Genomic DNA, 23058 nt, shown 5'->3' on the forward strand with positions numbered 1-23058 from the left:
TCAGACAAACCATACCCTTTTCAATTCTGGTGCCTACCCATCTTGTAACCCACATTGTCAAAACTTACTTACACCTGGCGCATTGTCAACCCTTATACCTGCCAACACCATCTACCCTTTCACCTGCCCACATTGTCAACACTTACACCTGCCCACATTGTCAACACTTACACCTGCCAACACCATCAACCCTTTCACCTGCCCAGATCGTCAACCCTTATACCTGCCAACACTATCTACCCTTACACCTGCCCACATTGTCAACACTTACACCTGCCCACATTGTCAACACTTTCACCTGCCCACATTGTCAACACTTACACCTGCCAACACCATCAACCCTTTCACCTGCCCAGATCGTCAACCCTTTCACCTGCCAACACCATCTACCCTTACACCTGGCACATCGTCAACCCTTTCATCTGTCCACATTGTCAACACTTACACCTGCCCACATTGTCAACACTTTCACCTGCCCACATTGTCAACACTTTCACCTGCCCACATTGTCAACACTTACACCTGCCAACACCATCAACTCTTTCACCTGCCCAGATCGTCAACCCTTTCACCTGCCAACACCATCTACCCTTACACCTGGCACATCGTCAACCCTTTCATCTGTCCACATTGTCAACACTTACACCTGCCAACACCATCAACTCTTTCACCTGCCCACATCGTCAACTCTTATACCTGCCAACACTATCTACCCTTACACCTGCCCACATCGTCAACTCTTTCACCTGCCCACATCGTCAACTCTTATACCTGGCACATCGTCAACTCTTTCACCTGCCCACATCGTCAACTCTTTCACCTGCCAACACCATCAACTCTTACACCTGGCACATCGTCAACCCTTTCACCTGCCCACATCGTCAACACTTTCACCTGTCCACATCGTCAACTCTTACACCTGGCACATCGTCAACCCTTTCACCTGCCCACATTGTCAACACTTTCACCTGCCCACATTGTCAACACTTACACCTGCCCACATCGTCAACTCTTACACCTGCCAACACCATCAACTCTTTCACCTGCCCACATCGTCAACTCTTATACCTGCCAACACTATCTACCCTTACACCTGCCCACATCGTCAACTCTTTCACCTGCCCACATCGTCAACTCTTACACCTGGCACATCGTCAACCCTTTCACCTGCCCACATTGTCAACACTTACACCTGCCCACATTGTCAACACTTACACCTGCCCACATTGTCAACACTTTCACCTGCCCACATTGTCAACACTTACACCTGCCCACATTGTCAACACTTTCACCTGCACACATCGTCAACTCTTACACCTGGCACATCGTCAACCCTTTCATCTGTCCACATCGTCAACCTTACACCTGCTCATATTGTCAACCCTTACACCTGAGAGAAAGAAAACAGTAAAATACTTACTGTTCCTTCAATGGAGCTGACAAAATGAAAGCCTGCAATCTGTGGGTATGTTTTGGTGAGCTCTGCCATTGGGATGTCTGCTTTAGGAACCTTCAGCGAAACAAATCAACATATCATCACAATTGCAAGGGTGTTTTTATTGTGCTTATGCTGGTTTTCTAAACAAATCAAAATAACAGTTTCATTTAGAAAATTAAAAATCTATGATGGTAATTTATTAGAATAATCTTTCAGGATTAACAAATGGCAATGCCATCATAGGATCATAGCTTAGCATTAACAATGTCACAGGCTTAATGACATCACAGCGTCTATTACATTTGTTCGTTTGTTTGTCATTTAATGCCGCACTCAGCAATATTCCAGTTATATGACAGCAGCCTGCGTAGAAATCGAGTCTTGGCCAGCCAATCCAGTGATTGACATCATGAGCATCAATCATCACATGACATGGCCACCCAGTGTATGAATCACATGACATGGCCACCCAGTGTATGAATCACACGACATGGCCACCCAGTGTATGAATCACATGACATGGCCACCCAGTGTATGAATCACATGACATGGCCACCCAGTGTATGAATCACATGACATGGCCACCCAGTGTATGAATCACATGACATGGCCACCCAGTGTATGAATCACATGACATGGCCACCCAGTGTATGAACCACATGACATGGCCGTCCAGTGTTTGAACCCACATGACATGGCCGCCCAGTGTATGAATCACATGACATGGTCGCCCAGTGTCTGTATCCTCAAGGTCAGTAGATTGGCTTCCTTTGTAACAATATTCTAGTCATATGAAGTCATGCGAGTAAAAAATGTGATCAACTTTTGACACTTCAGTTAAACCTAAGTCCCTGCGCATAATCATGGCATATTCCAACCCCAAAACAGTAGATCCTGATACATCTAAGGGACACAACTCCCTTCAATGTCGACAACTCACCTGATCACAGTGGGTGCCCACTATAAAGATGGGTGTCTTGGGGGCGTGGCAGGCGATGGAGCTGAGCCAGAAGTCCAGGCCGGCATGTTCAAAACCCTGGCGTGTCGACCACAGAAGCATGTACACAGCTCGCTTGGACAGGAAAAACTGGCATGCAAAAAGTGACATCATTTAAACTCAGAACTGTAAATGGTGACAATTTATTTAAAGTGGGTATTTCTTAATATAAACTACATCTAGTTAGATGACCTACTAGCTGACCTACTCATGTGTTTTAGAACAATATTTTTTAAGCCATGTATTGCCATGTCATGTGTATTGTAGAACAATGTTCATGCATCCAAGTATTTTCACCGTTCATCCAAGTATAGTCACCTGATGTGTATTGTAGAACAATGTCTGTTCATCCAAGTATAGTCACCTGATGTGTATTGTAGAACAATGTCTGTTCAGCCAAGTATAGTCAGTCACCTGATGTGTAATGTTGAACAATGTCTGTTCAGCCAAGTATAGTCACCTGATGTGTATTGAAGAACAATGTCTGTTCAGCCAAGTATAGTCACCTGATGTGTATTGTAGAACAATGTCTGTTCATCCAAGTATTGTCACCTGATGTGTATTGTAGAACAATGTCTGTTCAGCCAACTATTGAGTGAGTGAGTGAGTGAGTTGGGTTTAACGCCGCTTTTAACAGTATTCCAGTTATATCACGGCGTGTCAGCTTAATGTGGGAGGAAAGCCCGAAGTGATGCAGGTCTAAGCCTTTTACCACTTCGATGAAACCCACGAGCATGGGTATGGTGCTGACAAACCTAGAAACATAATTGTGGCGAACCAGGATTCGAACCCACAATCAAAGGTTTCTGGCATGCCCAAGGGACGCAATTCTGCACAGCGAAGCGCTGCGCCTTAGACGACTGGGCCACCCGCGCCTCCTCAGCCAAGTATAGTCACCAGATGTGTATTGTAGAACAATGTCTGTTCATCCAAGTATAGTCACCTGATGTGTATTGTAGAACAATGTATGTTTATCCAAGTATTGTCACCTCATGTGTATTGTAGAACAATGTTTGTTCAGCCAAGTATAGTCACCTGATGTGTATTGTAGAACAATGTCTGTTCATCCAAGTATAGTCACCTGATGTGTATTGTAGAACAATGTCTGTTCATCCAAGTATAGTCACCTGATGTGTATTGTAGAACAATGTTTGTTCAGCCAAGTATAGTCACCTGATGTGTATTGTAGAACAATGTCTGTTCAGCCAAGTATAGTCACCTGATGTGTATTGTTGAACAATGTCTGTTCAGCCAAGTATAGTCACCTGATGTGTATTGTAGAACAGTGTCTGTTTAGCCAAGTATAGTCACCTGATGTGTATTGTAGAACAGTGTCTGTTCAGCCAAGTATAGTCACCTGATGTGTATTGTAGAACAATGTCTGTTCAGCCAAGTATAGTCACCTGATGTGTATTGTAGAACAATGTCTGTTCATCAAAGTATAGTCACCTGGTGTGTATTGTAGAACAATGTCTGTTCAGCCAAGTATAGTCAGTCACCTGACGGTATTGTTGAACAATGTCTGTTCATCCAAGTATAGTCACCTGATGTGTATTGTAGAACAATGTCTGTTCAGCCAAGTATAGTCACATGATGTGTATTGTACAACAATGTCTGTTCAGCCAAGTATAGTCACCTGGTGTTTATTGTAGAACAATGTCTGTTCAGCCAAGTATAGTCAGTCACCTGATGTGTATTGTTGAACAATGTCTGTTCAGCCAAGTATAGTCAGCTGATGTGTATTGTAGAACAATGTCTGTTAAGCCAAGTATAGTCACCTGATGTGTATTGTAGAACAATGTCTGTTCAGCCAAGTATAGTCACCTGATGTGTATTGTACAACAATGTCTGTTCATCCAAGTATAGACACCTGGTGTGTATTGTAGAACAATGTCTGTTCATCCAAGTATAGTCACCTCATGTGTATTGTAGAACAATGTCTGTTCAGCCAAGTATAGTCACCTGATGTGTATTGTAGAACAATGTCTGTTCAGCCAAGTATAGTCACCTCATGTGTATTGTAGAACAATGTCTGTTCAGCCAAGTATAGACACCTGGTGTGTATTGTAGAACAATGTCTGTTCATCCAAGTATTGTCACCTGGTGTTTATTGTAGAACAATGTCTGTTCATCAAAGTATAGTCACCTGATGTGTATTGTAGAACAATGTTTGTTCATCCAAGTATAGTCACCTGATGTGTATTGTAGAACAATGTCTGTTCATCCAAGTATAGTCACCTCATGTGTATTGTAGAACAATGTATGTTCATCCAAGTATAGTCCCCTCATGTGTATTGTAGAACAATGTCTGTTCAGCCAAGTATAGTCAGTCACCTGATGTGTATTGTAGAACAATGTCTGTTCAGCCAAGTATAGTCACCTCATGTGTATTGTAGAACAAAGTCTGTTCATCAAAGTATAGTCACCTCATGTGTATTGTAGAACAATGTATGTTCATCCAAGTATAGTCACCTCATGTGTATTGTAGCACAATGACTGTTCATCAAAGTATTGACACCTGGTGTGTATTGTAGAACAAAGTCTGTTCATCCAAGTATAGTCACCTGATGTGTATTGTAGAACAATGTCTGTTCAGCCAAGTATAGTCAGTCACCTGATGTGTAATGTTGAACAATGTCTGTTCAGAAAGTATAGTCACCTGATGTGTATTGTAGAACAATGTCTGTTCAGCCAAGTATAGTCACCAGATGTGTATTGTAGAACAATGTCTGTTCAGCCAAGTATAGTCACCTGATGTGTATTGTAGAACAATGTCTGTTCAGCCAAGTATAGTCACCTGATGTGTATTGTAGAACAATGTCTGTTCAGCCAAGTATAGTCAGTCACCTGACGGTATTGTTGAACAATGTCTGTTCAGCCAAGTATAGTCACCTGATGTGTATTGTAGAACAATGTCTGTTCATCCAAGTATTGTCACCTCATGTGTATTGTAGAACAATGACTGTTCATCAAAGTATTGACACCTGGTGTGTATTGTAGAACAAAGTCTGTTCATCCAAGTATAGTCACCTGATGTGTATTGTAGAACAATGTCTGTTCAGCCAAGTATAGTCAGTCACCTGATGTGTAATGTTGAACAATGTCTGTTCAGCCAAGTATAGTCACCTGATGTGTATTGTAGAACAATGTCTGTTAAGCCAAGTATAGTCACCTGATGTGTATTGTAGAACAGTGTCTGTTCAGACAAGTATAGTCACCTGATGTGTATTGTAGAACAGTGTCTGTTCAGCCAAGTATAGTCACCTGATGTGTATTGTAGAACAATGTCTGTTCAGCCAAGTATAGTCACCTGATGTGCATTGTAGAACAATGTCTGTTCATCAAAGTATAGTCACCAGGTGTGTATTGTAGAACAATGTCTGTTCAGCCAAGTATACTCAGTCACCTGACGGTATTGTTGAACAATGTCTGTTCAGCCAAGTATAGTCACCTGATGTGTATTGTAGAACAATGTCTGTTCAGCCAAGTATAGTCACCTGATGTGTATTGTAGAACAATGTCTGTTCAGCCAAGTATAGTCACCTGGTGTTTATTGTAGAACAATGTCTGTTCAGCCAAGTATACTCAGTCACCTGATGAGTATTGTTGAACAATGTCTGTTCAGCCAAGTATAGTCACCTGATGTGTATTGTAGAACAATGTCTGTTAAGCCAAGTATAGTCACCTGATGTGTATTGTAGAACAATGTCTGTTCAGCCAAGTATAGTCACCTGATGTGTATTGTAGAACAATGTCTGTTCATCCAAGTATAGTCACCTGATGTGTATTGTAGAACAATGTTTGTTGATCCAAGTATAGTCACCTGATGTGTATTGTAGAACAATGTCTGTTCATCCAAGTATAGTCACCTCATGTGTATTGTAGAACAATGTATGTTCATCCAAGTATAGTCACCTCATGTGTATTGTAGAACAATGTCTGTTCATCCAAGTATAGTCACCAGATGTGTATTGTAGAACAATGTTTGTTCATCCAAGTATAGTCACCTGGTGTGTATTGTAGAACAATGTCTGTTCAGCCAAGTATAGTCAGTCACCTGATGTGTATTGTTGAACAATGTCTGTTCAGCCAAGTATAGTCACCTGGTGTCTATTGTAGAACAATGTCTGTTCATCCAAGTATAGTCACCTGATGTGTATTGTAGAACAATGTCTGTTCAGCCAAGTATAGTCACCTCACGTGTATTGTAGAACAATGTCTGTTCAGCCAAGTATAGTCAGTCACCTGATGTGTAATGTTGAACAATGTCTGTTCAGAAAGTATAGTCACCTGATGTGTATTGTAGAACAATGTCTGTTCAGCCAAGTATAGTCACCTGATGTGTATTGTTGAACAATGTCTGTTCAGCCAAGTATAGTCACCTGATGTGTATTGTAGAACAATGTCTGTTCAGCCAAGTATAGTCACCTGATGTGTATTGTAGAACAATGTCTGTTCAGCCAAGTATAGTCAGTCACCTGACGGTATTGTTGAACAATGTCTGTTCAGCCAAGTATAGTCACCTGATGTGTATTTTAGAACAATGTCTGTTCATCCAAGTATAGTCACCTGGTGTGTATTGTAGAACAATGTCTGTTCAGCCAAGTATAGTCAGTCACCTGATGTGTATTGTAGAACAATGTCTGTTCATCCAAGTATAGTCACCTGATGTGTATTGTAGAACAAAGTCTGTTCAGCCAAGTATAGTCACCTCATGTGTATTGTAGAACAATGTTTGTTCAGCCAAGTATAGTCACCAGATGTGTATTGTAGAACAATGACTGTTCATCGAAGTATAGTCACCTGATGTGTATTGTAGAACAATGTTTGTTGATCCAAGTATAGTCAGTCACCTCATGTGTATTGTAGAACAATGTCTGTTCAGCCAAGTATAGTCACCTGATGTGTATTGTAGAACAATGTTTGTTCATCCAAGTATAGTCACCTGGTGTGTATTGTAGAACAATGTATGTTCATCCAAGTATAGTCACCTGATGTGTATTGTAGTATAACGTTTGACCTGCGAAGTCCCAGGCACTGTATGTCACTTCAATCTGCTCTGGCGTGGTGACAGTCCATGGCTGAATTGCAATCCCGTCTGTGACGTTTTCCCCACTTGTCCCTTTTGTCTTCTTGTTTGCATCCATCAGGGCTTTCAGGAGGCTGCAGCAAGAGAGCCAGGGTCAAACTGGGATCTGTACTGGGTCCAGGCCTGGGGTGGATCTGGGGTGGTGTTGGGATGGTGTTGGGGTTGTGTTGGGGTGGTGTTGTGGAAGTGTTGGGTGGTGTTGTGGAAGTGTTGGGGTGGTGTTGTGGTAGTGTTGGGGTGGTGTTGTGGTAGTGTTGGGATGGTGTTGTGGAAGTGTTGGGTGGTGTTGTGGAAGTGTTGGGTGGTGTTGTGGAAGTGTTGGGGTGGTGTTGTGGTAGTGTTGGGGTGGTGTTGTGGAAGTGTTGGGTGGTGTTGTGGAAGTGTTGGGGTGGTGTTGTGGTAGTGTTGTGGTGGTGTTGTGGAAGTGTTGGGTGGTGTTGTGGTAGTGTTGGGTGGTGTTGTGGTGGTGTTGGGGTGGTGTTGTGGTGGTGTTGGGGTGGTGTTGTGGTAGTGTTGGGGTGGTGTTGTGGTGGTGTTGGGGTGGTGTTGTGGAAGTGTTGGGTGGTGTTGTGGTAGTGTTGGGGTGGTGTTGTGGTGGTGTTGGGGTGGTGTTGTGGTGGTGTTGGGATGGTGTTGTGGAAGTGTTGGGTGGTGTTGTGGTAGTGTTGGGGTGGTGTTGTGGTGGTGTTGTGGTGGTGTTGGGGTGGTGTTGTGGAAGTGTTGGGTGGTGTTGTGGTAGTGTTGGGTGGTGTTGTGGTGGTGTTGTGGTAGTGTTGGGGTGGTGTTGTGGTAGTGTTGGGGTGGTGTTGTGGTAGTGTTGGGGTGGTGTTGTGGTGGTGTTGGGGTGGTGTTGTGGAAGTGTTGGGTGGTATTGTGGTAGTGTTGGGGTGGTGTTGTGGTGGTGTTGGGGTGGTGTTGTGGTGGTGTTGGGGTGGTGTTGTGGAAGTGTTGGGTGGTGTTGTGGTAGTGTTGGGGTGGTGTTGTGGTGGTGTTGGGGTGGTGTTGTGGAAGTGTTTGGTGGTGTTGTGGTAGTGTTGGGTGGTGTTGTGGTGGTGTTGTGGTAGTGTTGGGGTGGTGTTATGGTAGTGTTGGGGTGGTGTTGTGGAAGTGTTGGGTGGTGTTGTGGTAGTGTTGGGGTGGTGTTGTGGTGGTGTTGGGGTGGTGTTGTGGTAGTGTTGGGGTGGTGTTGTGGTGGTGTAGGGGTGGTGTTGTGTTGTTGTTGGGGTGGTGTTGTGTTGCTGTGGTGTTGGGATGGTTTTGGGGTGGTGTTGTGGTAGTGTTGGGGTGGTGTTGTGGTAGTGTTGCTGTGGTGTTGTGGAAGTGTTGGGTGGTGTTGTGGAAGTGTTGGGTGGTGTTGTGGTGGTGTAGGGGTGGTGTTGTGTTGTTGTTGGGGTGGTGGTGTTAGGATGGTGTTGTTGTGTTGCTGTTTTGTTGTTGTGGTGGTGTTAGGATGGTGTTGTTATGTTGCTGTTTTGTTCGGGTGGTGTTAGGATGGTGTTGTTGTGTTGCTGTGGTGTTGGGATGGTGTAGGGGTGGTGTTGTGGTGGTGTTGGGTTGTGGTGTTGTGTTGTTGTTGTGGTGGTGTTAGGGTGGTGTTGTTGCTGTTGTGGTGGCTTTGGGATGGTGTTGGATTGGTGTTGTGGTGGTGTTGGGTTGTGGTGTTGTGTTGGTGTTGTGGTGGTGTTAGAATGGTGTTGTTGTGTTGTTGCTGTTGTGGTGGTTTTGGGATGGTGTTGGGGTGGTGTTGTGGTGGTGTTGGGTGGTGGTGTTGTGTTGTTGTTGTGGTGGTGTTAGGATGGTGTTGTTGTGTTGTTGCTGTTGTGGTGGTTTTGGGATGTTGTAGGGGTGGTGTTGTTGTGTTGTTGCTGTTGTGGTGGTTTTTTGTTGGTGTTGGGATGGTGTTGGGGTGGTGTCGGTTGGTGTAGGAGTGGTAAAAGGGGATGTTTGGGTGGAGGATTGATGGGTGTGAATGTGTATACATTGTATACATTGTTTTTACTTATTTACTGCTGTAAAAGGGATTTCAGGCTATACAAAGAAGGAATCTATGTCTGTCATTACAGCTTTCACAGCATCATGCAGTACAGTTGACATCTACCTTGTTTTGCCGGCTCCCCCGAGCCCAACCAGCATCAACTTGGTCCGGCGGCAGACCGTGAAGCCACCAGAGAGACGTTTCAGATACGCCTTGACTGACTCGAAGCCTCGGCTCACAACCTCATTCGGGGGTGTTCTCAAGGAGGGACAGCGGGAAAGATTTAACCCTGGAAATATGATACATAATGCAATACTTGTCCTGCTCCATCATCACATATGAAGAGAAATAGCAGCACCAGACAACGCCAATAAGGTTTATAGTGTCAGGAAGGAATGTTTATAGAAGTGGCCAAGGAGGTTTATAGTGTTGGCTAGGAAGGTTTATAGTGTTGGCCAGGAAGGTTTATGGTGTCAAACAGGAGGGTTTATAGTGCTGGACAGGAAGGTTTATAGTGTTGGCTAGGAAGGTTTATAGTGCTGGACAGGAAGGTTTATAGTGTTGGCTAGGAAGGTTTATAGTGTTGACCAGGGAGGTTTATAGTGTCGGCTAGGAAGGTTTATAGTGCCCCTGACAGGAAGGTTGATAGTGTTGGCTAGGAAGGTTTATAGTCTTGGCTAGGGAGGTTTATAGTGCGTGACAGGAAGGTTTATAGTGTTGGCTAGGAAGGTTTATAGTGCTGGACAGGAAGGTTTATAGTGTTGGCTAGGAAGGTTTATAGTGTTGACCAGGGAGGTTTATAGTGTTGGTAAGGAAGGTTTATAGTGTCGGCTAGGAATGTTTATAGTGCTGGACAAGAAGGTTTATAGTGTCGGACAGGAAGTTTTATAGTGTCGGACAGGAAGGTTTATAGTGTTGGCCAAGAAGGTGTTGGACAGGAAGGTTGATGGTGTCGGCTAGGAAGTTTTATAGTGTTGGCTAGGAAGGTTTATAGTGTTGGCTAGGAAGGTTTACAGTGTCGGACAGGAAGGTTTGTAGTGTTGGCCAGGGAAGTTTATAGTGTCGACCAGGAAGGTTCATAGTGTTGGCTAGGAAGGTTTATAGTGCTGGACAGGAAGGTTTATAGTGCTGGACAGGAAGGTTCATAGTGTTGGCTAGGAAGGTTTATAGTGCTGGACAAAAAGGTTTATAGTGCTGGACAGGAAGGTTTATAGTGTCTGCCAGGAAGGTTTATAGTGTTGGCTAGGAAGGTTTATAGTGTCGGACAGGAAGGTTTATAGTGTTGGCCAGGGAGGTTTATAGCGTTTGCCAGGAAGGTTAATAGTGTTGGCCAGGGAGGTTTATAGTGTCGGCTGGGAAGGTTTATAGTGCTTGACAGGAAGGTTTAAGTGATGGCTAGGAAGTTTTATAGTGTTGGCCAGGGAGGTTTATAGTGTCGGCTAGGAAGGTTTATAGTGCTGGACAGGAAGGTTTATAGTGCTGGACAGGAAGGTTTATAGTGCTGGACAGGAAGGTTTATAGTGTCGGCTAGGAAGGTTTATAGTGCTGGACAGGAAGGTTTATAGTGTCAGACAGGAAGGTTTATAGTGTCAAACAGGAAGGTTTATAGTGTTGACGAAGAAGGTTTATAGTGTCGGCCAGGAAGGTTTATAGTGTCGGCTAGGAAGATTTATAGTGTTGGCTAAGAAGGTTCATAGTTTCGGCCAGGAAGGTTTATAGTGCTGGACAGGAAAGTTTATAGCATTGGCCAGGAAGGTTAATAGTGTTCGCCAGGGAGGTTTATATTGTCGGCTGGGAAGGTTTATAGTGTCGGACAGGAAGGTTTAAGTGTTGGCTAGGAAGTTTTATAGTGTTGGCCAGGGAGGTTTAAAGTGCTGGACAGGAAGGTTTATAGTGCTGGACAGGAAGGTTTATAGTGTCGGCTAGGAAGGTTTATAGTGCTGGACAGGAAGGTTTATAGCGTTGGCCAGGAAGGTTAATAGTGTTGGCCAGGGAGGTTTATAGTGTCGGCTGGGAAGGTTTATAGTGTCAGACAGGAAGGTTTAAATGTTGGCTAGGAAGGTTTATAGTGTTGGCTAGGGAGGTTTATAGTGCGTGACAGGAAGGTTTATAGTGTTGGCTAGGAAGGTTTATAGTGCTGGACAGGAAGGTTTATAGTGTTGGCTAGGAAGGTTTATAGTGTTGACCAGGGAGGTTTATAGTGTTGGTAAGGAAGGTTTAAGTGTTGGCTAGGAAGTTTTATAGTGTTGGCCAGGGAGGTTTAAAGTGCTGGACAGGAAGGTTTATAGTGCTGGACAGGAAGGTTTATAGTGTCGGCTAGGAAGGTTTATAGTGCTGGACAGGAAGGTTTATAGCGTTGGCCAGGAAGGTTAATAGTGTTGGCCAGGGAGGTTTATAGTGTCGGCTGGGAAGGTTTATAGTGTCAGACAGGAAGGTTTAAATGTTAGCTAGGAAGTTTTATAGTGTTGGCCAGGGAGGTTTATAGTGTCGGCTGGGAAGGTTTATATTGTCGGACAGGGAGGTTTAAGTGTTGGCTAGGAAGTTTAATAGTGCTGGACAGGAAGGTTTATAGTGTCGGCTGGGAAGGTTTATAGTGCTTGACAGGAAGGTTTTTAGTGTCGGACAGGAAGGTTTATAGTGTCGAACAGGAAGTTTTATAGTGTTGGCTAGGAAGGTTGATAGTGCTGGACAGGAAGGTTTATAGTGCTGGACAGGAAGGTTTATAGTGCTGGACAGGAAGGTTTATAGTGTCGGTTGGGAAGGTTTATAGTGCTTGACAGGAAGGTTTATAGTGCTGGACAGGAAGGTTTATAGTGTCGGCTAGGAAGGTTTATAGTCCTTGACAGGAAGGTTTATAGTGTTGGACAGGAAGGTTTATAATGTCGAACAGGAAGTTTTATAGTGTTGGCTAGGAAGGTTTATAGTGCTAGACAGGAAGGTGTACAGTGTTGGCCAGGAAGGTTTATAGTGTCGGCTGGAAAGGTTTATAGTGCTGGACATGAAGGTTTATAGTGTCAGACAGGAAGGTTTATAGTGTCGAAGAGGAAGTTTTATAGTGTTGGCTAGGATGGTTTATAGTGCTGGAGAGGAAGGTTTATAGTGTTGGCAAGGAAGGTTTATAGTGTTGGCCAGGAAGGTTTATAGAGTTGGCTTGGAAGGTTTATAATGCTGGACAGGAAGGTTTATAGTGTCGGACAGGAAGGTTTAAAGTGTTGAACAGGAAGTTTTATAGTGACGGCTGGGAAGGTTTATAGTGCTTGACAGGAAGGTTTATAGTGTCGGACAGGAAGGTTTATAGTGTAGAACAGGAAGTTTTATAGTGTTGGGTAGGAAGGTTGATAGTGCTGGACAGGAAGGTTTATAGTGCTGGACAGGAAGGTTTATAGTGCTGGACAGGAAGGTTTATAGTGTCGGCTAGGAAGGTTTATAGTGCTTGACAGGAAGGTTTATAGTGTTGGACAGGAAGGTTTATAATGTCGAACAGGAAGTTTTATAGTGTTGGCTAGGAAGGTTTATAGTGCAAGACAGGAAGGTGTACAGTGTTGGCCAGGAAGGTTTATAGTGTCGGCTGGAAAGGTTTATAGTGCTGGACATGAAGGTTTATAGTGCTGGACATGAAGGTTTATAGTGTCAGACAGGAAGGTTTATAGTGTCGAAGAGGAAGTTTTATAGTGTTGGCTAGGATGGTTTATAGTGCTGGAGAGGAAGGTTTATAGTGTTGGCCAGGAAGGTTTATAGTGTTGGCCAGGAAGGTTTATAGAGTCGGCTTGGAAGGTTTATAATGCTGGACAGGAAGGTTTATAGTGTCGGACAGGAAGGTTTAAAGTGTTGAACAGGAAGTTTTATAGTGACGGCTGGGAAGGTTTATAGTGCTTGACAGGAAGGTTTATAGTGTCGGACAGGAAGGTTTATAGTGTAGAACAGGAAGTTTTATAGTGTTGGGTAGGAAGGTTGATAGTGCTGGAGAGGAAGGTTTATAGTGCTGGACAGGAAGGTTTATAGTGCTGGACAGGAAGGTTTATAGTGTCGGTTGGGAAGGTTGATAGTGCTGGACAGGAAGGTTTATAGTGTTGGCTAGGAAGGTTTATAGTGTCAAACAGGAAGTTTTATAGTGTTGGCTAGGAAGGTTTATAGTGCTTGACAGGAAGGTTATAGTGTTGGCCAGGAAGGGTTATAGTGTTGCCCAGGGAGGTTTAAAGTGTCGGTTAGGAAGTTTTAAAGTGTCGGACAGGAAGGTTTATAGTGTTGGTTAGGAAGGTTTATAGTGACGGACAGGAAGGTTTATAGTGTTGGCCAAGAAGGTGTTGGACAGGAAGGTTTATGGTGTCGGCTAGGAAGTTTTATAGTGTTGGCTAGGAAGGTTTATAGTGTTGGCTAGGAAGGTTTACAGTGTCGGACAGGAAGGTTTATAGTGTTGGCTGGGAAGGTTTATAGTGCTGGACAGGAAGGTTTATAGTGTCTGCCAGGAAGGTTTATAGTGTTGGCTAGGAAGGTTTATAGTGTCGGACAGGAAGGTTTATAGTGTTGGCCAGGGAGGTTTATAGTGTCGGCTAGTAAGATTTATAGTGTTGGCTAGGAAGTTGGCTGGGAAGGTTTATAGTGTCAGCCAATGAGGTTTATACTGACTTACGTGCCAAGTTGGGCATATGTCCGAGCGAGCCTGGGAGACTCTCCATCAGTGGGTTATTGTTGAGGTCAAGGTTCTGGAGCTTGACGAGGCGGCACATGTGCATGGGTACCTGCGTGATGGCCGTGAAGTTCAGGACCAGGGTCTCCAGGGTATGCAGCTGGAACACAGCTGGTGGGATGCCTCCAAACTCCTCGTCAGCTGTGCAGCACATTGAACAAAACAATATTCAGGTGGACACAGTGATAGCACATTCAACAATGCAATGTTCCAGGTGGGAATATAGTGATAGCACATTCAAAAATGCAATGTTCCAGGTGGGAATATAGTGATAGCACATTCAACAATGTAATGTTCCAATTGGGAATATAGTGATAGCACATTCAACAATGCAATGTTCCAGGTGGGAATATAGTGATAGCACATTCAACAATGTAATGTTCCAGGTGGGAATATAGTGATAGCATATTCAACAATGTAATGTTCCAGGTGGGAATACAGTGATAGCATATTCAACAATGTAATGTTCCAGGTGGGAATATAGTGATAGCACATTCAACAATGTAATGTTCCAGGTGGGAATATAGTGATAGCACATTCAACAATGTAATGTTCCAGGTGGGAATATAGTGATAGCATATTCAACAATGCAATGTTCCAGGTGGGAATATAGTGATAGCACATTGAACAAAACAATATTCAGGTGGGAATATAGTGATAGCACATTCAACAATGTAATGTTCCAGGTGGGAATATAGTGATAGCACATTGAACAAAACAATATTTAGGTGGGAATATAGTGATAGCACATTCAACAATGTAATGTTTCAGGTGGGAATATAGTGACAGCACATTCAACAATGCAATGTTCAGACAAAGAGGCAGACTATGCAGACTGGGGGTGTGCAGCTGAAGACCTGCTACGTACAAGACTGCAGCAAATCCATTGTAGAACCTATGGAGGGATGTCAGAATCTGACTCAGATATCATGAACTTCTGAGGTTACTATGATCACCACCTTCCAGCAGGCATCAAGTGACACAATGTTACTGACGAAATGGGAACTTACTGATACACTGGGAGCCGAGACGGGGAATGTTCCAGAACAACTCTGCATTCAGGGCAGACAACTCCGCTGCATCCAGCTTCCCGTTTCTGTTTAAGTCATAGTTATCAAACTGCTGCTTTATGTCCTGTGAGGAAAAACAACTTGTATGAGTGACGAGTACCACCACAGCACTACAACAATACCACAAGAGTGTCATCTTGTATGAGTGATGACCACAGCACTACAACAATACCACAAGAGTGTCATCTTGTATGAGTGACGAGTACCACCACACAGCACTACAACAATACCACAAGAGTGTCATCTTGTATGAGTGACGAGTACCACCACAGCACTACAACAATACCACAAGAGTGTCATCTTGTATGAGTGACGAGTACCACCACAGCAATACCACAAGAGTGTCAACTTGTATGAGTGATGAGTAGAGCACTACAACAATACCACAAGAGAGTCAACTTGTATGAGTGATGACCACAGCACGACAACAATAACACAAGAGTGTCAACTTGTATGAGTGACGTGTACCACCACAGCACTACAACAATACAAGAGTGTCAACTTGTATGATTGAAGAGTACAGCACTACAACAATACAAGAGTGTCAACTTGTATGAGTGACGAGTACAGCACTACAACAATACAAGAGTGTCAACTTGTATGAGTGACGAGTACCACCACAGCACTACAACAATACAAGAGTGTCAACTTGTATGAATCACTAGTACCACCACAGCACTACAACAATACAAGAGTGTCAACTTGTATGAGTGACGAGTACAGCACTACAACAATACAAGAGTGTCAACTTGTATGTGTGACGAGTACCACCACAGCACTACAACAATACAAGAGTGTCAACTTGTATGAGTGACGAGTACAGCACTACAACAATACAAGAGTGTCAACTTGTATGTGTGACGAGTACAGCACTACAACAATACAAGAGTGTCAGCTTGTATGTGTGACGAGTACAGCACTACAACAATACAAGAGTGTCAACTTGTATGAGTGACGAGTACAGCACTACAACAATACAAGAGTGTCAACTTGTATGTGTGACGAGTACAGCACTACAACAATACAAGAGTGTCAACTTGTATGAGTGATGAGTACCACCAAAGCACTACAAGAAGACCAGAAGGTGTCAACTTGTATGAATGACGAGTACAGTTCCAGCACAACAACAAAACTACAACAGTAATACAACTGGTATTCAATGTGGTGCAGTGATATCTGCGGATACCCCAGGGTGGAAGCAGCCAGTCAGCAGCAGTCACCTGTTTGTCCAGGAACGTGTGCACATAGGAGTGGAGGGAACACCAGTCTTTAAATCCATCCCACTTGAAGCCAGATGTCAACTGAGATGACGTTGGGACTAACCAGGGCATCCCTGAAACAAACATCACCATCGTTAGAAATCCTCATCTCTATACATTAGATCCATCACCATCAGGTAGCATAAAGCATGAATATCACCACTGAGTATCACGACTGACCACAGAAGCAAATATACCAGCAGTATCCAACAAGCATTTCACACACACACACACACACACACACACACACACACACACACACACACACACACACACACACACACACACACACACACACACACACACACACACACAATATGACATCAATCTCACCTGACAGGTTAAGTATTTCAGTGTAAATATGACGTCCATCTCACCTGACAGGTTCAAGTATTGCAGTGTAAATATGACATCAATCTCACCTGACAGGTTAAGTATTGCAGTGTAAATATGACATCCATCTCACCTGACAGGTTTAAGTATTGCAGTGTAAATATGACATCCATCTCACCTGACAGGTTAAGTATTACATTGTAAATATGACGTCCATCTCACCTGACAGGTTCAAGTATTGCTGTGTAAATATGACATCCATCTCACCTGACAGGTTAAGTATTACATTGTAAATATGACGTCCATCTCACCTGACAGGTTCAAGTATTGCAGTGTAAATATGACATCAATCTCAACTGACAGGTTCAAGTATTGCTGTGTAAATATGACATCCATCTTACCTGACAGGTTCAAGTATTGCAGTGTAAATATGACATCCATCTCAACTGACAGGTTCAAGTATTGCTGTGTAAATATGACATCCATCTCACCTGACAGGTTCAAGTATTGCAGTGTAAATATGACATCAATCTCACCTGACAGGTTCAAGTATTGCTGTGTAAATATGACATCCATCTCACCTGACAGGTTCAAGTATTGCTGTGTAAATATGACATCCATCTCACCTGACAGGTTCAAGTATTGCGGTGTAAATATGACATCTATCTCACCTGACAGGTTCAAGTATTGCTGTGTTAATATGACATCCATCTCACCTGACAGGTTCAAGTACTTCAGTTTCTGCAGCTTCCTGAAGTCGTGTGGAACATCAGTGAGAGGGTTGGAGCTGAGGTCAAGGTGAGTGAGCTCGGGGAATTTGCAGATCTCAGGAGGAATCCTGGTGATCATGAGCCCGGTCAGTGACAGCTGGGTGAGGTGCGAGGTGGTCGGCCACTTGGACGGCAAGGTGGTCAGCGGCAGTCGGTGGAGGGTCAGCTGCTCCATGCGAGGAACCAGGAACAGGTCTTCAGGAATTTGCTTCATGGCGCCATTTTGAAGAATGATTGCTTGGAGTTGAGCACACCCAGACACACCATTGGGTATCGACTGCAGGTTGTGACAGTTCTCCAGAACAAGATATTGCAGGTTGGAGAACCTGGAGAAGAAGTCATCCGGGAGGCTCTTCTGATTTGGTAACTCTCTGTGGAAATAGTTGACAGTTTCATTGTAAGGTTCAAAGTACTTGTGGTCATAAAGTAATTGCTTCGCCTCTTCAGGATCAAAGATTTCGGTTGTCTTCATTGACAACTGGTGACCCTTACAGAACATGTTTTTCTTTTTGACCATCAGCAAAGATGGGTCTTCAAACAGTTCACCCTTGAAGTCCTGCCGATAAGAGTCTGAGTCGGGGATACTCTTCTCGATATCTTCTGGATGGGAGTTGGAGCCTTGCTGGGAATACATAGCTCCTCGCTGCTCTGCAAAGATGTGACACTGGGCGGTGTATACCTTCAGAAGTGAGGTTAACTGATTCTCCACCTGAAACATGAACATTGAAGGTCATACAAGTGTAGACCTCAGAAATGAGGTTAACTGATTCTCCACCTGAAACATGAACATTGAAGGTCATACAAGTGTAGACCCTCAGAAGTGAGGTTAACTGAGTCTCCACCTGAAACATGAACATTGAAGGTCATACAAGTGTAGACCCTCAGAAATGAGGTTAACTGATTGAATTGGCACCTAAAACATGAATATTGAAGATCATTCAAGTGTAGACCCTCAGAAGTGAGGTTAACTGATTGAATCGGCACCTAAAACATGAATATTGAAGATCATTCAAGTGTAGACCCTCAGAAGTGAAGTCCTTCAGCATAAGGGTACATGTGTGAGTGATCATTGCTTTATACAGTATATCATGGTAATTCAGCTGTGAGAGGAAAGCCCAAAGTAACACAGAACAAGGATGACACCACCCCTTTGTGGATCTCCATCAGCATGGGCATGGTGCTGTCCAAGCGGATATGCTGGCCACTGCTGATGGGAATATGACCTAGGAGCATTCAAATTAACAGAACTAAGCAGTTAATAGAGATCACTTTACAATGGTCAGCATAAGATAATAACGAGACAGTGAACAGCCAACACAAAACAGTAAATAGACAAATACACAATGAATAGACAGCACTAGACAGTGAGTACACAGTGCGAGAGTGCACGCTAGACAGTGAATAGACAGCACTAGATGATGAATAGACTTGTCTGATCTTTCCGTGTTGGAGATGACTGACCTGCTGTCTTGAAGCATCTGGTTTCATTCCTGAGAGGATCTTGTCAAACACAGGCAGGATCAGCTGGAATAGACAGAATGTCCCACATATAAGTTTCTAGTCACAAAGAGCCATGTATTTACCCTGATGGCAATGCTAGTCAGGTATCTATCTTCAGGGCAATGATGTATTTACCTTTTTGGCAATGATAATGATGCATTTACCCTCGTGGTAATGATAGTCTGGTATTTATCGTGAAGGCAAAGATGTATTTACCTTGGTGGCAGTGAGTGCTATGTATTTACCCTGGTGGCAATGAGAGTTATATATTTACCCTGATGGCAGTGAGTGCCATGTATTTACCCTGGTGGCAGTGAGTGCCGTGTATTTACCCTGGTGGCAGTTAGAGTCATGTATTTACCCTGGTGGCAGTGAGAGCCATGTGTTTACCCTGGTGGCAGTGAGTGCCATGTTTTTACCCTGATGGCAGTGAGCGCCGTGTATTTACCCTGGTGGCAGTTAGAGTCATGTATTTACCCTGGTGGCAGTGAGAGCCATGTGTTTACCCTGGTGGCAGTGAGTGCCATGTGTTTACCCTGATGGCAGTTAGCGCCGTGTATTTACCCTGGTGGCAGTTAGAGTTATGTATTTACCCTGGTGGCAGTTAGAGTCATGTATTTACCCTGGTGGCAGTGAGAGCCATGTGTTTACCCTGGTAGCAGTGAGTGCCATGTATTTACCCTGATGGCAGTGAGTACCATGCATTTACCTTGGTGGCAGTGAGTGCCATGTGTTTACCCTGATGGCAGTGAGCGCCGTGTATTTACCCTGGTGGCAGTTAGAGTCATGTATTTACCCTGGTGGCAGTGTGTGCCGTGTATTTACCCTAGTGGCAGTGAGTGATGTGTATTTACCCTGATGGCAGTGAGTGCAATGTATTTACCCTGGTGGCAGTGAGAGTCATGTATTTACCCTGGTGGCAGTGAGTGTCGTGTATTTACCCTAGTGGCAGTGAGCGACATGTATTTACCCTGGTGGCAGTGAGAGCCATGTGTTTACCCTGGTGGCAGTGAGTGCCATGTGTTTACCCTGGTGGCAGTGAGAGTCATGTTTTTACCCTGGTGTCAGTGAGTGTCATGTATTTACCCTAGTGGCAGTGAGTGCTATGTATTTACCCTGGTGGCAGTGAGAGTCATGTATTTACCCTGGTGGCAGTGAGTGCCATGTATTTACCCTGGTGGCAGTGAGTGTCGTGTATTTACCCTAGTGGCAGTGAGTGTCGTGTATTTACCCTAGTGGCAGTGAGTGATGTGTATTTACCCTGGTGGCAGTGAGTGCCGTGTATTTACCTTGGTGCCAGTGAGAGTCATGTATTTACCCTTGTGTCAGTGAGAGTCATGTATTTACCCTGGTGGCAGTGAGCGTTGTGTATTTACCCTAGTGGCAGTGAGTGATGTGTATTTACCCTAGTGGCAGTGAGTGCCGTGTATTTACCCTGGTAGCAGTTAGAGTCATGTATTTACCCTTGTGTCAGTGAGAGTCATGTATTTACCCTGGTGGCAGTGAGCGTTGTGTATTTACCCTAGTGGCAGTGAGTGATGTGTATTTACCCTAGTGGCAGTGAGTGCCGTGTATTTACCCTGGTAGCAGTTAGAGTCATGTATTTACCCTGGTGGCAGTGAGAGCCATGTGTTTACCCTGGTGGCAGTGAGTGCCATGTATTTACCCTGATGGCAGTGAGTGCCGTGTATTTACCCTGGTGGCAGTGAGAGTCATGTATTTACCCTGGTGTCAGTGAGAGTCATTTATTTACCCTGGTGTCAGTGAGTGTCATGTATTTTTTCCTAGTGGCAGTGAGTGATGTGTATTTACCCTGGTGGCAGTGAGTGCCGTGTATTTACCCTGGTGGCAGTGAGTGCCATGTGTTTACCCTGGTGGCAGTGAGTGTCATGTGTTTACCCTGGTGGCAGTGAGTGTCATGTGTTTACCCTGGTGGCAGTGAGTGCCATGTGTTTACCCTGGTGGCAGTGAGCGTCGTGTATTTACCCTAGTGGCAGTGAGTGATGTGTATTTACCCTAGTGGCAGTGAGTGCCGTGTATTTACCCTGGTGGCAGTGAGTGCCATGTGTTTACCCTGGTGGCAGTGAGTGTCATGTGTTTACCCTGGTGGCAAAGATAGTCAGGTATTTATTTTGGGGGCAATGTTAGTCAGGTATCTATCTTCAGGGCAATGATGTATTTACCTTGGTGGCAATGAGAGCAGTGTATGCCCAGCCTGAGTTGTGGGAGGCAAACATGAGGTCAGTTGGGAGGCTGGGTTGGGGAGTGAGGGGAGGGATGTTCACCAGATGGATGGGGATGTCCAAGCTCATCTTCCGGTCTTCCACCTTGTGTCGAACAAACACCTGATCTGAAGAACAATTTTATTTTGATCAATTTGTTATGTTGGTCAATAGCTTGATGTATGTGATTTAATTAACACCACAAGACCGAAACATGAGACAATCTGTTTACCTGGACATGACTATTTACCTTGGACGAGAGTCTGTGCACCTGGACAAGACTATTTACCTTGGAGCAGACGTGACTATTTACCTTGAATCAGATGTGACTATTTACCTCAGAACAGATAGAGTCTGTGTACCTGGACGAGACTATTTACCTCGGAGCAGACAGAGTCTGTGCACCTGGACATGACTATTTACCTCGGATCAGATGTGACTATTTACCTCGGAGCAGACAGAGTCTGTGTACCTGGACAAGACTATTTACCTCGGAGCAGACAGAGTCTGTGCACCTGGACGTGACTATTTACCTTGGATCAGATGTGACTATTTACCTCGTAGCAGACAGAGTCTGTGCACCTGGACGTGACTATTTACCTTGGATCAGATGTGACTATATTTACCTCGGAGCAGACAGAGTCTGTGCACCTGGAGGTCCTTGAACAAGTGAAGGACTGGTGAGTAGAGTAATTTGTGGAAGTCCAGGCCCGAGGGGAGGAAGATGTAGGCTTTTTCTACAACACTTGTTTCTCCAACATTCCAATCAGCCAACGTCCTCGCGTGTTCAGTGATCTGCAGTTCTTGCACTGCAAGATAGTAGTGTGTATTCAGGTACAGATACTCAGGGTGCAGGTATTGGTGAATACTTCCTAGAGTGCAGGTATTGGTAAATACTTCCTAGAGTGTAGGTTATTGGTGAATACTTCCTAGAGTGCAGGTATTGGTGAATACTTCCTAGAGTGCAGGTATTGGTGAATACTTCCTAGAGTGCAGGTATTGGTGAATACTTCCTAGAGTGCAGGTATTGGTGTATACTTCCTAGAGTGCAGGTATTGGTGTATACTTCCTAGAGTGCAGGTACTGGTGAATACTTCCTAGAGAGTAGGTATTGGTGAATACTTCCTAGAGTGCAGGTATTGGTGAATACTTCCTAGAGTGCAGGTATTGGTGAATACTTCCTAGAGTGCAGGTATTGGTGAATACTTCCTAGAGTGCAGGTATTGGTGTATACTTCCTAGAGTGCAGGTATTGGTGTATACTTCCTAGAGTGCAGGTACTGGTGAATACTTCCTAGAGAGTAGGTATTGGTGAATACTTCCTAGAGTGTAGGTATTGGTGAATACTTCCTTGAGTGCAGGTATTGGTGAATACTTAATAGAGTAATACTTAATAGCGTGCAGGTATTGGTGAATACTTCCTAGAGTGCAGGTATTGGTGAATACTTCTTAGAGTGCAGGTTCTAGTGAATTCTTCCTAGAGTGCAGGTTTTAGTGAATACTTCCTAGAGTGCAGATTCTAGTGAATACTTCCTAGAGTGCAGGTTTTAGTGAATTCTTCCTAGAGTGCAGGTTTTAGTGAATACTTCCTAGAGTGCAGGTTCTAGTGAATACTTCCTAGAGTGCAGGTATTGGTGCATACTTCCTAGAGTGCAGGATCTGGTGAATTCTTCCTAGAGTGCAGGTACTGGTGAATACTTCCTAGAGAGTAGGTATTGG

The 23058-nt window shown here is 44.1% G+C and overlaps 1 protein-coding gene across 1 annotated transcript in view; it reads right to left on the minus strand.

The window, feature by feature from the left end:
• Positions 1-23058, minus strand: part of LOC124124359 — a 112271-nt gene that overhangs the window by 33958 nt on the left and 55255 nt on the right. The window contains exons 30-40 of the mRNA XM_048393214.1: positions 21967-22149; positions 21302-21468; positions 19080-19142; positions 17565-18327; positions 16477-16589; positions 15197-15320; positions 14130-14327; positions 9623-9788; positions 7427-7598; positions 2379-2525; positions 1421-1510 (exon numbers count right to left, since the gene is read on the minus strand). Coding sequence (XP_048249171.1) covers positions 1421-1510; positions 2379-2525; positions 7427-7598; positions 9623-9788; positions 14130-14327; positions 15197-15320; positions 16477-16589; positions 17565-18327; positions 19080-19142; positions 21302-21468; positions 21967-22149 — 2186 coding nt within the window. The remainder of the gene's footprint in view (positions 1-1420; positions 1511-2378; positions 2526-7426; positions 7599-9622; positions 9789-14129; positions 14328-15196; positions 15321-16476; positions 16590-17564; positions 18328-19079; positions 19143-21301; positions 21469-21966; positions 22150-23058) is intronic.

This window comes from Haliotis rufescens, unplaced genomic scaffold, assembly GCF_023055435.1.
Source record: "Haliotis rufescens isolate VD_foot unplaced genomic scaffold, xgHalRufe1.0.p SCAF_118, whole genome shotgun sequence".
NCBI lineage: Eukaryota > Metazoa > Mollusca > Gastropoda > Lepetellida > Haliotidae > Haliotis > Haliotis rufescens.